The 17,037-nt window shown below is 53.5% G+C and overlaps 1 protein-coding gene across 11 annotated transcripts in view; it reads right to left on the reverse strand.

The window, feature by feature from the left end:
• Positions 1–750: 750 nt before the first annotated feature.
• Positions 751–17,037, reverse strand: part of TNS1 (tensin 1) — a 65,495-nt gene continuing 49,208 nt past the window's right edge. For 10 of the 11 annotated variants that reach the window (XM_062579308.1, XM_062579307.1, XM_062579305.1 and 7 more), the window contains 11 exons: positions 14,587–14,761; positions 13,089–13,957; positions 11,457–11,543; positions 10,891–11,022; positions 10,277–10,369; positions 9,383–9,460; positions 8,932–9,003; positions 8,667–8,835; positions 8,246–8,314; positions 7,491–7,523; positions 751–5,804 (listed from right to left, as the gene is read on the reverse strand). In XM_062579308.1, coding sequence (XP_062435292.1) covers positions 5,660–5,804; positions 7,491–7,523; positions 8,246–8,314; positions 8,667–8,835; positions 8,932–9,003; positions 9,383–9,460; positions 10,277–10,369; positions 10,891–11,022; positions 11,457–11,543; positions 13,089–13,957; positions 14,587–14,761 — 1,922 coding nt within the window. In that variant the 3' untranslated portion in view covers positions 751–5,659. The remainder of the gene's footprint in view (positions 5,805–7,490; positions 7,524–8,245; positions 8,315–8,666; positions 8,836–8,931; positions 9,004–9,382; positions 9,461–10,276; positions 10,370–10,890; positions 11,023–11,456; positions 11,544–13,088; positions 13,958–14,586; positions 14,762–17,037) is intronic. The other variant, XM_062579299.1, reaches the window with a different exon arrangement.

The raw sequence follows: 17,037 nt of genomic DNA on the forward strand, positions 1-17,037 counted from the left end.
ATTTCTTGTATAATTAAACTCAATCCATCCCGGGGGCTGGGTCTTGGCTACCAACTCAGCAAGGAGAGGAAGGAGCAGAGCTGGGGGCTGGGGGCTGACAGATGCTGGGAATTGCTCTGTGAGCAGTGGAAAAAACAGGGCTGAAGCTTCTGGGAGAGCGGTTTTGTTTCGCTGGGCACTGGCGAGCGGGACAGCTCCGAAGGGCACTGAGAGTGGGATAGAACAGGAGCAGCACTCCAGCAAAGACAAAAGACCCCATGTCACCGTCAGCCCCATCCCACTCCCCAGCAGAGGGAAGGACAGACTCAAGGGAGGCCTCCAGAGCTGGGCAGGTTGCACTGCTGAGACATCAGGACCAGCGAGAGAAAAGGGATGGGGACAGCCACAGTCCCCAGCTCTGCAGGAAGAGGTTTGCCTGAGGGGCACCATCCACTCATGCCTCTTCAGCGCATAAAGGCAAACTGGGACCAAGCAGCAGGACCTGAAGAGGTCCCGGTCCTTGCAAGGAGCACGGCAAGCAGGAGAGATCCCCTGCCAGGTAAACGAAGGACAAAACCAGAGCTGGAGCTGTATGGGAAGATGCTGGGCTCTTCAGTTAACAGCCATCTGGTGAACACAAGCTGCAGTCCCAGGCTGACAACAAGCCAAGCAAGCCTCCTTCTTCCCACATCCACCCCACAGATCTGTGTCGGGGCCCCAAATCTGCTGTTGAGGAAAAGACAGCCTGGAGAAAACACGGCACCCAGCAGATTTTTCCCTGTGCAAACAGAACAGAGCATTTATTCCTGCGCTCCCTTATATTTCAAGATACAGCTCCAGCAATCCAGACACCAAGCTGGCATTCCAAGCAACAGTATATTTTATATAACTGATTTTTGTTTTTACCACTTTATAAAGCCATACAATGAAATGCAAAGAATCAGACATCTGTACAAAGGGGAAGACGAAAGCGGAGTCACATTCGCACACGGACATGGTGTGACCGAAGTCATCTTTACACACGCGACCACATTATGGGCACAAAGATACAAAATATAACGTATTTTTCCATCTATATAAATACACAGAAATGGGAAAGTCTAAAAGTTTTAAACTGTTCATTAACACTGATTAGCAAATAAATCTGTAACGTTCCCAAAGTAACAAAGACAACAAACAAAAATAACACGCGTAACATGGCGGCACAGGATCCGCCAACAGAAATATCCGATTGCTTCCTTTTCCTTTTTTCTTTTTTTTTTTTTTTTTCCTTTTTAAGGAAAAAAAAATAGTAACCCCAAACCCAACTCACAATTTGCAAAACGAACAAAATCAAACAAGCCTCTGCGGGCTCCTTTGCTGCCTGAGTTTCCTGCTTGCTCCAGTGGGAAGGTTTTTCCTTTTTGTTGCTGCTGCTGCTGTCTGGGTTTTTGGGGCAACTGGTTCCTTTACCCACCCGACCTGCTGGGTGGGAATTTGCTCAACCCCAGCACACTTTGCCCTTTGGTTCGGTCTTTCAAACTTGATGAAAAAAATCAATGCTGGGAGGCTGGGCTGAGCTGCCACATGGCCCTGGGCTGGCAGAGGGGGCTGAGGCCAGCCCGGTCCCCCCCTGTGCTCAAGGGTGGGAGATCCAGGAGGCAACTTCTGCACCCAGAGCAACCCCGAGCTTTGCGTGATTCGACTGCTTGTCTACATGGGGAACAGGTCCCCCTCTCCATGCCGAGCATGCAAGATGTTCACCTGTGGGAAAGACCGTGAGAATTTGCCCCCCCCCTCTGGTCCACGGCACATCCCTGCAGCACACAATGACACGGATGCTCCCCCAAAATCATTCCCGGGGCAGCAGCTGAAGGCAGGTGCCGCGAAAGGACATCCCGTGTCTCATGCGCTGCGGGGAGAGCCAGGCACCACCCGCCTCGCTGGCGGCCCAGGGTCAGCTCTGCGACAGGTCACCCGCTTTTTGGGGACGTGCAGCAAACGAACCTCTGTCGGGAGCGTATCCAGCAGCAAAATCGACAGCAAAGGGAGGAGGAGTGGGAAAGGGGTTCTCCAAAGAACAAACCAACACAAAAAAGGGCACATACAATAAATTTACACACGCAAAAAAATATATATATTTATATGTGGGGAAAAGTGCGTTTTTAAGGATATCTTTGGCAAGAATATATGCAGTTCTTTGTGCACGAATGAGGGATGTGTTTGTGTGTGTGAGAGAGAGATAACATCCGGCTGCTGAAAACGGCAGTGTGATTACAACAAAACATATGCTGGGCTTAACTTGCACAAGCTCGAATCTCAAATACCATGACTGCATTTAAAACCAAAGAAAAAACAAAGAATCTTTTCTGTCCCTTTCATAAAGGAAAATATCAACACGATAGTAGGTCCCTGCCGGCCCCGTTGGCACAGGCACCTGGGCGATCCCTCAACACCAGCTGACGGCCTCTTCCAGGGAATTGGGGACAGAAAGGGTAGTTACACATGATAATGTAACTTAAAAACAGGAGATAAAATAAGAAAAGTGCCTTTAAAGGTAGCTGACAAAATACCTGGCTACGCCACTGGAAAGTGATTAGCTCTGCGTTAAAAATATATATATAATCGTTGGACGATATTATTAGTGTTCGAGATTTGGACGTGGTCTAAACCTCTGTCTTCAGCTAGTGAGTTAGTACTTAAGCTGTGAGCGGGTCACAGCTCGAAGCAGGCGTGATGTTATCGGCAGCTATCTGCTGTGGTCGGGTTATACATGGCATCTCTGGGGTGCTTTAATCTGCTTCATTTTATGGGGAGAAAAAGATGAACAGGAGTTTCAAGCACCGGTTTCCGAGGCAGCAGATTAAAATAAAATTACATTATTATCATCTCTTTTCTTTCTTAGCTGTGAGAAAATGAAGTCTGAAAAATAGAGACTTTCAAAAATATATATTTATATATCTATAAACACAGTGTTTCTCCAATTGGTTAAAGGCAGGGTGAGGTGATTACGGGTGAGATTTCTTTTTTCACTTTGCTTGAATTTCACAGAAGGAGGGAATCACTTTTGAAACGTCAAAATTAAAAGATCCTCACATCCACGCGGATGGGGGGCGGCGGTGGTGGTGGGGGAGGGGGGTGAAGCCCCCCCAACCCCCCACCCCGGACAGCCCCCATCCTGCCACAGTCTCACGACCAACTCCCCGCTCCACATCCAACGCTTTACAGCAAGTCTCCAGCAACGAAAGCCCCCTCCGCGCGCCCACGCCGCTCGCTCGCTCGCTCTCTCGCACACGCACATGCACACGCACACGCTCGCGGTCACACGCATGCCCGCTCGCATGCTCCGCAGCTCCCAGCGGTGGCAGGTCGGGGGGAGCTGAAAGGGGAAAGGGGGGGACTCAGAGGGCCCTGCGCCGACGTCGCCCTCCTCGACTCGAGAGCCGCGGCTTTGCCCCGGTAGCATTTTTCCCTGCTCTGGATTTTCTTTTAACATGCAGGTGCTCCCCTGGGGCAGGGAAAGGAGGGGAGGCAGATGCAATGGGGGAGGTACAATGTGCAGAAAGCAATATGGCAAAAATAAATATTTTTTGGAGTGTAAATTTAACCTTTTTTCCTCCTTAAAATTTCATTAGCTTACAATATTTTATCAGTATAGCTAGTATATATATATTATAGCTATCAAGGCCGGGGCAGTCTGAGGGAGGCGAGCTCTCCAGCGGGCTCTGCAGGGCTGTAGTACTGTTCCAAATTTTTGCCCCCAACAGGCCATCTGGGCCACTTTGCACCCAAGATTTCTCTGAAGCAGCTCTTGGCTTTTGCATTTGCCTGGCTCCTGCCCCCCCCCCCCCCCAAGCACAGCCCATCCCTTAGGTCGCTGCATCCGCAGCCGCCGTCACAGGGCACCAGCAGGTTGAGCCGCCGGCGGCACGGCCCTCCCCATCCAGCTCAGGGGGCTTCTAAGTGGGGGATGTTCATAGCTGGGGGCTCAGCCCTTGTTTTCAGTAACCCAGCAGCTCCATCCAGACTATTCCTGCTGCCCTTGGATCTGCACATGTGACCAGGGCACTCTGTGCCCCCTGCATCCCCACCGCCAGCCAGACCCCACTGGGCACCACAACAGGGCTAAGGACTTCCATTTGCTCCCTACTGCCAGACCTGGTGCAGTGGCTCAGGGGCTGATAGCTCTGCTCACCCTTCGCCCTCTCTCACCCCATACAAACCTCCTGAAGCAAAGAGAAAAGCTGACGGCACCTAAGTCACTGCAAAACGACAGTACTTTCAGAGATGCAAGCCTCCAGCAGGCCAGCTACAGGGGGATACACAGGCTGAGCAGGCTGGCTCTTGGAGGACCTGATACCTCCCTACCAAGCCAAAGTTGCCCAGTGACTGCAAGTCCTTTTTTTTTCCTTAATTTTCTTCCCCCCCCCTTTTTTTTTAACGTGGCCTCCTAAATAAAATGTAAAAAGCGCTTCAGTTACTTGTAGTCATTTGCCTTTCGTGCAACTGAACATTCATGCAATTTAAAAACTGCTTGCACATCTCCGAAGAGAGAGACAGGGCTAGCCACGGGTCCATTGCTTTGCACAGAAAACCCATCTGTGCCAGCATCTGCTATTATTATTATTATTATTAATAATATTATTATTATTACAATATTTTTCTTTCCTTTTCTTTTTGTTAAGAGAACAATGTGACAGGCCGCAGGAGAAAACTGCCAAAGAGGACTAGTGACAGGTGGGAAAAAGGGAAGGCAGGACAGGAGGCAACTCTAGATCAACCCAGGAAGTTCCCAGCGCGCATTTGCCTTCTCCCAGGTGCAGAGCGGCTGCAGCCCCGACACGATGCCACACGCAGCAGGCTCATGGCTGAGCACAAGCACGCCTGGGGAGATGTGTGGAAATGCTGCAATTCCCCCTCTCTGGGAAGATTCACACTGCTCACCTGTGACCAGTCCTGGACTTTGACCGGGCTCTGGGCCAGCAACAGAAATCAAGCCAAGGCCAAACTCCCAGGGGACGGGAGGATTCGAGACCAAGCCCTCGCGTGCCCTAGCAAGTCACCAGGCAGCAAGGTTTGGAGAGAGCACAGGGGCCCGCAAGGACCCTCTGCTGCAGCCAGGCAAAGGAAGGTTTCCAAGGGCTTCTCCTCCATTGTCCTGCAGACCTGTCTTATGTGCCAGTAGGGTTTTATTTTCTATGTGTTGGTTCAAACATGAAACAGATGTTTGCAAACGGAGCTGTCAGGATGGAGCTTCTCTTGCGGGTTTTGCCCATGGCTTCTTTTTTCCAGGTGGCACATCAGCCATAATCCCACATTCAGTCCACAGCAAACATCACCGCTTGGTCCACCCTCAGGACCACAACGCCAAAAGCTGGGAATATACCTCTCGTTGCCGGCTTCGCTTTGGTCACCTTCCCTGTGCGATAGGACATGCATCCATGTCCTTCCCCCTTTGGCGTGACTCTGTGGCTCTGTTACATAGGTGCATGGTTTTGATTCCTTTGTGTGTGTGTTTGGCTTCTGTTGAGTTCTTAGGGATTTTGTTGGAGTTTTTTGTTGTTTGCTGTTTTCTTCCAAAATTCCAACCCTTCCCCCCCCCCAATTCACTTCCCTCTCCCACAATGCACTTCCTTGCACTCCTTCTCGGATCGGCTCCAAGTCCTTCTCCAAAATTCAAGAATCACCCGTGAGCGCCAGCTCATCTTTTCTGGCCGGAGCCAAGCATGACCCTGGAGACAAAGTTGACGATGGCTGCAGCCGGCTGATCTGGATCCAGCTCAGCGAAGAGGTGGCAAACGTTGTCTGTGGTGCTCCCTTGCTTCCTGGCCACGAAGCCAAAGAGCCTGGATGGAAGAAGGCAAGAGATTCAGAGAGGTCCCTAGCAACAAACTGGGGGAGGTGCAGCAACTGATGCCAGCAATATGGGGAATTCCAATCCCTGGTGGGGAGGCTGGGGCTCCCACAGCAGCTGCCTGCAAGCCTTTCAGCCATCAGGAAGGGTTTTGGCAGAGCCCTGGGGCAATCTCATGAGCTCCCACCTCTGCTCACCCAAGGGGCTATACCAGACTCTTCCTGCATGGGCCAGTCCAGCTTCATTCCCTCAACCTCTATCTTTCACGACCCAATGTGAGACATCTTGACAACCACCCACAAAGGCAGACCAGCCTACCTTTCCCTTTGTTGCAGTTTCTCTAAGGGCCAGGACTGCATTTCCCTTCCAGCATCTCTCCACCAAACCTTCCTGCTTCCTCCGCTCTGACCATTCCTGTCACCTTCCCCCAGGTTGTCCTCAAGAAGGGACTTTACAAATCATCACCGCACTGCCTCCCTTTGGGTGAAACCACGGAGGTGTGACTGGCCAGCCACTGGGGTAGGCACTGGGGAGATACCCTAACACTGAAAAGGCCATGCAGGGACATGGGGAGAGCAGACCCATGTGCTGCCATACACAGAGCTGGGTGAGACTGCAGTTATTCCTGTCTGTCCTTCCCTTAGTGAATAAAATGTCCCGTTTTTAATTAGAATGTGCAAACTCAAGTTATAAATACAGGAGAACAGAATGTGAGATGGGCCCAGGCTGTGGCATTTCTAATTGGAGAGAGGAAATATCCCAGCAGCTGGGCATCCTAATAAAAACCCATTCGCTAAGATAATGGCTAAAATTAGTGGGAATTAGCCCCTGGAACTAGGATGGAACTAGGCTTAGCTGGCAACTTTGTGTTCCTGCAGTTCAGGGAAAGGAGGAAGAAAGGAAGGGAAAAGTCGACAGGGTCATCACGGCACTGCACGGTTCACATGTGGTTAATATTACCCTGACGTTCTGCTCCATGAGCCAGCCTCCCACTAACAGCACTGGGACAGTCTCCAGTGAGGCCAGTTCAGTGTGATCCATACCTACTCTGACCACGAATTGGGGCCAAAAGATGGTTACTGAGTCCCTGGAACAGTGGACACATGCTTGGGTGAAACTTTCCTGCAGCAAGGAGCTGAGCCTGTCCCTCGGAGAGCGGCCTCTCACCACCCCAGAGTGGGAAAGCTCTTCAACAGATAGAGGCTACACTGCACTCATTTCCGGCCTGCTCACATACCCACAGATCTCTTCTATCTCACTTGGCCGGTCACATCATCACAAATCCTGGGATATTTTTCCTCCAGAGACAAGCTAGCAAAGCCCAGTGAGCACAAGCAACCTGTTTCCTCCTTTAGTATTTGCTGCCCAAGTCCCAGTGCCTAGGAAAACCATCCCCCATAGAGGGCATTGTGGACCCCAACCCTGGCAGCATCCCTGCACACTGTGGGACATGCCCACGGAGGAGCTGCCTGGCACAGTGATGCCATCCTTCCCAATACGTCCCCTGCAGGCAAGTGATGTGGGGCCTGCTGTGGCTGGAGAGGGGATCTCATTGCCATTCAAGAGCCCACTGCTGCATAGAGCATCTCCAGCCAGGGCCTACTGGAACGGATGCTCAAACACAAGCAGAGGCCATTCCAGTGGGGGCTAGGAGGAACTGAGCTCAGAAAGCACTTACTTGGCTGAGCCACTGCCATCAGTTTTAGTCCACCTGCAAGGGAAAGAAGAGGTGTGAGGAGTTGCATCTCCTGTACCCTGTAGAGCAATGAGGTAGTTTGCCAAACCAGCCCCACTGGGGACTGCCATGAAGACATGGGGATGCCTGGATTTTTCACAGACTTGGTGCTTTGGAAAAAGATGGCAGTCCCAGGAGCATCTGCAAGCTGTTCAGTATTCTACAGCCATGCCCACCAGGGGTGCATAGAGGAGGCATGCTTGTCCACGTATCTAGCTGGGCTCGCTCTCCACATTATCTTCCTCCCAACTCCACTCCTTCACTCAGCTGCAAGCAGAGAGGCCACAGCAGCTTAACCAGATTGCCCCTCAGGGCCCAGGATCCTACTCTGCATTCTTCGGAGGTGCCTACCCCTTCCCTCCAGCCCAGCACTGACTCTTGGCTAGGAAGCTGTGACCTCCAGACTCAACTCTTGCAGCCCCAGTATTACTTATGAGCATGGCTGTTAGCTGATCCTTACCTAGCTAAGGGGCAGACTGGCATCCAAACATGATGCACCTCTCCCCCAGACTGGAGACATCAAGAAGTCACCACAAGAAGCTGACATTTCTCCAGGGTATCAGAGAGTACCCTCCATCCCTGCCCTCCTCTAGAGCAAGGGGGAATGAGTAAGCAAAGACCCTACTCCAAGTAACCCAGGAGCTTGGAGGGAGGAGAAGGGCCAGGGTGATGAGCTCCCCCCAGACTAGCACACTCACTTTCTTTCCTGGGGATCCAGGTCGCAGAAGGTGACAGTGTTGAGAGGGTAGTGTCGTCGGAAGAACAATCTGAAACACAAAGCAGGGGACATAGTCAGTGAGCCCCTCACCTCCACCCCGCCATCACAGCCTGAAGAAGGACCGGCCCATCACTGCTGAGCCCCACCAGCATGGGAGCCTTTTCCCTAGGTCCCCTCTGGGATGCTCCAGAATCAAGGGCAGAGCCCATCCCTGCCTATGAGCAGCCTAATGCCACCCCAGGGATTTCCTTCCCTGCCTATGAGCAGTCTAAAGCCACCCCAGGGATTTTCTTCACCAACGTGCTCCCTGGGTCACAGCTAATCATCTCCCAGAGTAGTGCCCAAGTCCCATACATGCCCAGGCATTGGGGACCCAGGGACGCAGCTCTGAGAGCTCTTACTTCCTCTGGTTGTCTGTTAAGGTGATGCCTTGTGCAGATACTTTGAAGTGGACGATAGTAGCAGTGGGCGTAGGGTCAGCGACCAGAGTTTCAGAGACAGCTTTTGCAATGGCCTGGGGGCCCGTGAGTGACTCCATCTCCACCGAGTTGATAAAGAGGACATTGCAGGCTGGAAGGGGAGACAGAGCAGGCATGGCGTGAACAATCGCTCCAGACCATATTCACCCCATGGCAACGGGGCTCCGAGCAGCCCCTGCCTACTCACCCGCACCCTGTTTGAGGAGGTCGGTGGCGGAGTTGCTGGATGATGCTGCATCTTTCTTTTCCTCAGTAGGATCTAGAAGAGAGGAGATGTCATTGCTTCTCCCTACTTGAAAAGTGACCCAGTTCCTGGCAGCCCAGGGTGGGGAGAAGATGTACTATCCCCTTTCCAACTGCCAGGCATCAGATCCCAGGGTGAATGCTGGCTCCTAGCACGCCACCCTGAGGGAAAAGCCCAGCCTGGATCTGAACTATCTGAGCACAGGAGTGTAAGGGGAACGGTGGGGAAGCACAGCTCCCAGCACAGAGAGGAGAGGGTGTACATCCCTAGGACTGATTCTGCTGAGGAAATACAGCTCTGAACATGGCTCTGGCTGGCAGAGGAACCAAGATCCTGTCTCAGGCTGCAGAGGGGTAACACTGTCCTATTGCTTCCTTCTGAGCCTGGCTCTCACCTCGATCAGGAATGACCAGTTTGCAGGGCAGGGCCAAAGGCATGATGGAGTGCTGGTACACCAGAGCCGACAGGCACCCTGGGGAGAGACAAGAGACAATCAGCAAGGGGCTGGGGACCCACATTACCCTGCCTTGGAGTATGCTAGCCAAGGGATAACTAGAACAAGGGAAGTCACTACCCTTCACCCCACCCAGCAGCATCATTTCTCCTCCTCTCGCCCTGCCCTCAAAAAGCTGAGGATGTGTCATACACTTTGCAAAAGTCTGTGCAACCCTGTGCACTCACATGCCCATATTTGCATGTGTGTGCATGTGCAGGAGACCACGCAGCATGTGTACACACATGCCATTGGACATGTGCATGTGACTGTGTGTACATATAGGCACATGAGGGGAGCATACATGTCTGTTCTGTGTGTGTATCTGTGTACACATGCAGGGCAGTAGGTCTGTGTGCATGCACACAGATGTGCATGGACAGGCACCTATGTGTCTCTGCAGAGGTGAAAATACATGTGTGTGTACAGGTGTACACTTTATGTTCAGATGTGCACGCACACACACATGTAGGTATGCATATTGGTACATTTGTGTGCATTGAAGTGTGATGTTCACCTGGATAGAGGGGTGTTCGGTTAAATTTAGGCATGTATGAAGGTAAATACTATGCATATATGCACACATAAATGTGCACGTATGCATGCATGAGCAGGCATTACACCAGAGGCTTCTTAGGGCTCTGCTTTGAACACCTGCAGGACTCAGTTATGCCAGAATAGGCAGCTGTGGCAGAGGCAGGGCTCTCCCAGACACCTACTTGCTCTGCCTTGATAGTCCACCAAAGTAAGGGCCTTCCCAGCCCTGCAGACAGGGAAGCACACGGGGACACTCACCAAAATTGGGCTCATTGGGGCATCCTTTTAGTTTCACACCCCGCGGGCTGGTCTCGATGAGGAAGTGCCTCACCAGCTCGTTGGTGATGTCTCCTGGGAAGAGATGGGAGGTTCTCACACCACAGCCACCCTCCTCCCCCTCCTCCTCCTCCTCCCTGCCAGCTGCCCGCAAGCCTTCACCTACGGGAGCAGTCCCCTCCGGTCTCTTTCACCCTGCCACCCCAAGATCCCACAGGAAGCTAGCACTCAGGCACATCCCCGGCTCGAGAGGGGGCTCTGCCCTTCTGTATGCCTTCCTTGTATCAAGTCTTTTGCAAAGAGCTGACCTCGAGCCAGGCACCTCTGCGGTGCTGCTAGGCTCGAGAGCTGTGCCCATTTCTCCATGCTAAGGATCAGCTGCAAATGCCCCCAAGCCCTCCACAGCTCAGGGCAGTGTCTAGCGCTTCCCTGTGCCACCAAAGAGGAGAGCTAGGGAAGAGACGGGAGGGAAGGAGGGATGCTGCCACATCAGCACATACCAAAGGGCACACCATATTCAGCAGACCCGGCTGCCCGCTCGCCGCGGGCTGAACAATAGAAAGCATCTCGGCGTGGGAAGGAGAAGGGCACAATACCTTTCTTGTTCTGCTGCATGACCGTGGGAGGTGGGGACGCCACTTTCATGGCGAGGCCGTAGGCTCCCCGGAAGGAGTGGCTGTCGCGGATAATGAAAGCCCCGGGCTCCCTGTCCTTCAGCAACGTGATGGCTGCGGAGAGAGAAAGGCAACCCTCAGGCCTGGCAAATGCAGAGCCAACGTGTGGGTGGTGGTCAAGATGGGGAGCTCACTTGTCCCAGCTCTGAGACTTCTTTGAGTAACATCTGTGCAAGATCTGGGTGCTTCACACACCAAACTGCGTAGCTCCACTGCACACTGGGAACAGATCAGTCCTCAGAGGGGGAAGGTTTAGGGAGCCCATGTCATGCAAGCCTGCAGCTGACTTGGGCCTCAAGCGCCCTTCTCCCATGGCCCCAGTATCCCCAGTCCATCTTCACTCCCTACCCAGCCCCAGGATTTTCCTTCGGGGTTATCCTTTCTAGCCCCTACAATCCTGCAGCTATCTATCTCCAATGCAGCAGCACACCCAGAGTCTCAAACGCACCTCGCTCAGCCGAATCCTTTGCCCCAAGCCATTTACCCACCTTGCTCCCTGGAGATCTCTGGTTTGTACCAGTACTTGGAAGTGTCTTGGACAAACTTGACATTGGCACGAGTCTCAGGGCTGATGTCTGCAGGAAGGAAAGGGGAAAAGAAAAGAAAAACAGTCAAGAGACACTGTATATAAAACTCTGTATGAGTTTTTAGCAGCTCCTGCCTGCAGTGGAGCATGGCCAGCCAATCTCCAGGTGTATTAATATCTTAACCTTATTTTAACCCCAGTATATTGCCTTAACCTCAGGTTGTGGCAAGCTCCAGTTCAAACAGAGGCAGGTTGATCTTCACCTGGAGCTGGTGGGGCCACACCTAAAGTTAAACCCAGGCACAAGCCTTCAGAGGCTATGCAGGAAAGAACTTATCCTGCACATACGCTGAGAAAAAAAGTCATTCATCATTTAAAAGTTTGCCAGTCAGGTGAATAAAAGCTGTCCAAGGAAAAAGGTGGGATCTCCAGAGGGCAGTCGGGAGATTCATTGACTTTAGAGGCACTTTACCGCTCTCCAGTGTTCAAGATTTGGCTGATCCATCATAAAAAAATCCCTTATCTTAGCTCCACGCAGAGGACCCAGACAGGCAGATGCCTCCCAGGAAAAGCAGCAGGTCCCCAGCCCCAGTGCAGCTTGACCTCACCACACTCTGCCTGTGGCACGGCCATGATGGGACCCAACATTCCCGTTATGCAACCTCCACTTTGCTCACACTACATTTCTAACCACCTGCTTTTCACAAGCAGACAAGCAAACAACCTGCTGGGCCAGGTCAGATAACACCTCACGCGTTATCAGCCCATTGCAATCTAGTCACCTGCAGAGGCTTCGCTCTGATCTCCAGCCCGCTCCCTAATCGGTACGATTTCACGCTTGCGTTTCACAGCTCAGAAATGTCCTGCCTCCCCACAGCCCACAAAGTTGGCAGCCCACAGTGAACACGAGCAACGTGGCCATCACAGGAGCCAGGGAGCCCACAAAGGGCTGCGAAACCAACCCAGCCGCCGGAGCCGCTGCTCTGCCAGCGCTTTATTCCCCTCGTCCTATCAGCCCAATCTTGGCGTCACGGAGGTGTCTCCTAACAAGAGCAGGGGGACGGGTTTCAGGTGCAGCAGCACCCAGGGCACAACGTGGCTTTTCAAAATAAGGAGGCCACCTGGATGCACTGCAGCAGGGTCTCTCCAGGGCAAAGCCAGCAGGGAACGGGGCTCCAGGGTCAGCGAGTCCCCATGCGGGAGAAAGGCCGCGCGGATGTGAGCGGCCTCCCGGGGCTTTGATCTCCCTGTACACAAACTCCTGCACTGTTTATGTCAGCATGACAACAAGTTTGCTTCTGATGCTAAGTCAGTATTTTCCTGCCTGGAACATACTGTTTTCACTGTTTTGAAAGGCAGGAAAAGCAGGAAGTGGCCCAAGCCCCAGAAGTGCCGCAGGTTTCTACACTGACAGGAGGAGTAAATCAAATCACAGCCGCAACCACTTCCTCACTCACCAGCGAAGAGGAGAGAGACAGAGGGGCAGAGGAGGGAAGGAAGTCAAGATATACCAAACAGGAGAAGCAGAAGTTTCTCCTATTTTTTTTCTCTATTTTCTTCTCTTCTTGGGAGGGAAGCCCTGGGTGTCCCTTACCTGGCATAGAAAACTTGGAGAAGTCTGGAAGAGTATGGGAGAAAGTCACAGCGCTGCCACCGCTGGGGCTGGACATGCCACTGGAGAGGGGCGAGGACGTCTTGCCATTGATGGTGGCGTAGTTGGGCAGGCTGTTGGAGCGGTCCCCAGCCGACATCCTCCTCTTCTCAGGCAGTGCGGGCTGCGGTGTGGGGCTGCCCTGCCGGTAAGCAGCCGAGTCCGGCGAGGAGGAGTGGGGCGTGCTGGTGCCAAGGTAATACGCCGGCGAGACAGGGAAGGACGGCGTGGAGGGAGGCTGGTAGCCGGAGGAGCTGCTCTGCCGAGACAGTGTTGGGTGCCTCTCCTCCGGGGTGGTGTAGCCGTATGCAGGGCTGCCGGGGGGGCCAGCTGCCATGGCCTGATGTCTGGCCATGCTGGGGCTCCCCGGCGCTGTGGCCAGGTTGCTGTGGGTTGCCACGGCATGCCGGCCCAAGCCAGGGCTACCAGGAGCACCCGTGATGCTGGGGTTGACTGCTCTTCGTCCAAAGCCTGGGCTGGGCGGTGTGTTGGTAGCCACTGTCCGGTGCAGGGTGCGGGGACTCCCCGGCAGTGTGTGAACCCCCACCACGCTGACCTGTGGCTGTGGCCGAGCTTGTGGGTCCGGCTGGAGGCCACCATGGCTGTCAGGGTAGTCAGGGCTGCTGTATGCTGGGCCTGGGGCCCCACCTTGGACCACGCTGAAGGAGGATGGAGACGAGTTTTGGTAGCTGCTTTGAGCAGAGGGCATTTGGGAGGCAACAGGCGATCGGTAAGTAGATTCGGCCAAGGCATGGGGAGGCGTAACCGTGCCGTGGGGGCTGCCCTCTGAAGGATAGCTGCGGATGGAGGCTCTGAGGAGAGATGGGGAGGGGAAAAGGATTCAGCTGCCAGCACTCGTTGTGGCTGCTCACTGGTACCACATCTCCAAGCAATGCACAGGGAAACTGAGGCATGGAGCCAGTGAGCCATTGAGTTGCTCAGTGGCAACAGCAGGACACAGCCCAGGACCTGCCAGCCACATGAAATCAACTTGAGGCAGCTTCAGTTTCCCAATTCCCAACACACACACCAATTCCCATCCAAGATACGTCGCATTCTGGGAGGGAGAGCCTTTTCTTAGCTCTTCTCCCAGCAAAACACCTGATTGATTCCTCCCTGCCAGCTCTACAGGCTGGGACAGTGGCAGGCAGCAGGCAGGAGTGGAGATGGGCTGAGGATGGAGGGCTCCATCGCACTGCAAGTTATGGATGCTCAGCCCAGCCCGCAGCAGTGTTAAAACATACTCAATCCCTCCTCCTGCCATGGGGCCACATTCCCAGTGAGATGTTGGCGATGGCCCAGTGACCACCACTGACCCAGCTCTGTGTCCTTGGGTAGTGTTAGGTCACTGCCATGTTCAAAGATGGCATAGGAGCCCCTGGCACTGCCAGCTGGCAAAGAGGGATGCAGAGCCATGAGGACCTGCCTGCTACCCTCTTACCCGTCCACGTTGTGAATGGGGCTGCTGGTGGAGATGGGGCTGGGGGTGGTGAAGGAGTTGGAGAAGGTGCCGTTCCTGGTGGGTGCCTCCGTAGCCTCTGGCTGGACAGTCGGCAGGCTCCCTCCCCTGCCTATCGTGGCCGTCCGTGCCACCGACTCAACGTAGCTCCTGGGCTCTACAGGAGAAGGAAACAGGAAACAGATGAGCCTGCAGCTCATGCTGCTGGCGAGAGTGCGGGAATGGGGCCATGCCCTTCCCAGTCACCCCGTTTCAACCAGTGAAGGTGCTTGACATGAGCTCCTCCAGCTGCACGTCTTCCCCCATTTCTCTGCCCCATCATTTAACCCGGCCTAAAACAGATCTCCCTATCTCCTTCCCCATCCCCAGAAGGTTGTGCAAAAATGGACAGGATGGGCCCTATATGGCCTTTAAAGTTGCTCTGAGAGCTCTCAAAAACCCCAGCAAGCACACGGGGGGGGGAGGGGGGCTATGCCCACCCCTTCTTGAAGCAAATGGGGCCATGGTCCCATCCTGCAGTGCAACTCAGCCTCACTGCAGGCTCTGACACCACTGTCCCTCCACCCTGTTCTGAATCAGCATCCCACTCCAGCCAGGATGCCAAATAGCACACGTCGTGCTCCACATTCATCCTCAACCAGTAAAAATAGAGCAAGTGGCTCGGCGCAGCTCGCACTGACTCACTGCAGGACTGACGTGATGCCCCACGGTTCCTGCCCTGTGCAGCCCACCTCACCCTGCCATCTCCAGCAGCAGAGACGAGGGCAGCAGTGCCAGCTATTTCTACTGAAGCATTCAATGCTTCCTCTGCATTCCAGCTTGAATCTGGACTCCATAAGCACACTCGGAAAATGCAATTTTCCTTTGAAGATGCTGAACTCTCCCATGCCAGGAATAGCAGGTTGGGGTGGCCATCAGCAGCCTAGCCAAACTGGCCATTAGATACAGCCCTCCATCTCCTCTTCCCTTTCCACCTCAGATTTCTTCTCCCCTGCCTTCAGCATTGAGCAGGGAAAGCACCAAATCTGTTCTTGCTCCATCGAGTCTGGCTGAAGCCAGCCATGTGGATGCCCCTCAGCAGTGGCCAGTGACATGTTACCACCCACCAGCCAAGGCAGAGGAAGAGGCTTCAGCTTTAACTTCTTTCTTCCATGGCACTGCAGGAATTTCACACCTCGCCAGGAGGCAAGCCTACCTCACATGGCTCATGCGTGCCATGGATTGCCTCTGTGCCTGCTACTGATGCCCAGAGCTGGGGCGTAGCACCCAAACCAAAACCACATGCAAAGCCCTGGTGTCCACCAGCTCTGGACCTCAAGCCATGCTGGAGAGGACAATAGGGCCTGGAAACTGTCCCCCTCTCCAGTCTGCCTGTACTGGACACACAGCACCCAGTGGACCCTATTCCTCTTCGGGACCAAGGCTGGGCTGGTGGCATTGGACACAAACTGAGTGGGACCCATGACATTCACCTCCTACTACTTCCCATACACCTTCCCTGCCCAACAACATCACCGGCCGGCATGAAACACTTTGGGCCAGGCATCCTCACCGGTCCCTGGCTCCACTAGCTCTTTGCACAGCTAGCTCCAGGCTGGCCATGCCCTAGGCAGCTCTGCAGTACTAATTAGCGTTACAAACGTTATTATTATCATTAGTCATAACAACCGCTCTCTGGCTAATCCTGCAGGCAAGACAGCCTGCTTCCAGCCAGCAGTGCCAATGCACAGCACTGTGTTCAGAGCTGAACCCAGGGGAGCTGCAAGGAAAATGACTGTCATAGCCCTCCCTCCTTCTCCATGCACTGAGAATCAAAGTAAGTGCCCCATCTGCAGACAGGGGAAGATGAGTCAACCCCCCGGAGCTAATCTCCCTGCCCAGCCCTGCTCAGCCATCCCAGGAAAGATCTGAGCAGAAAACTCAGTGAGGTCAACATGGGCTGGGTACCAATGGCTGAGACAGGACATAGGACTTAGAGTGACAGGGACAAGGCACTTGGCATCCAGGGGGATGTCCAAGGCAGCTGCAAGAAACTCATCACTGCTTAGGTAATTAAATTAATTTCACAGCTACCCACATCTCCCCTCTTGTCCCCACCTCAGACTAAAATTAGCCAGACAGTAAAAATGAGTCAGCCTGCAAGAGTTTAAGACGAAACGGCTGCGAAAATACCAGCCCCTCCTGCTAATGTAGAGACTAAAGTGAGGCAGGAGCCAGGGGTTTAGCAAGAAGGGCAACGGGAAGGGAAAGCCCACGTATGAACGTGCAGGAGCATGGGTCGGCAAGTGCGAGTGGGCGTGCAAGCATAGGTGTGTGACAGTGAGAGCGGGTGCACAACTGTGGGCACACGTCTGAGTGCTTTGGTTCACTACATGAAAAAAAAATAACTGGGAAGTTTTAGACAGGGTTTTTTTAGGTTAAAAAATCTGATCT

This window comes from Rhea pennata, chromosome 6 (genome assembly GCF_028389875.1).
Source record: "Rhea pennata isolate bPtePen1 chromosome 6, bPtePen1.pri, whole genome shotgun sequence".
Lineage (NCBI taxonomy): Eukaryota > Metazoa > Chordata > Aves > Rheiformes > Rheidae > Rhea > Rhea pennata.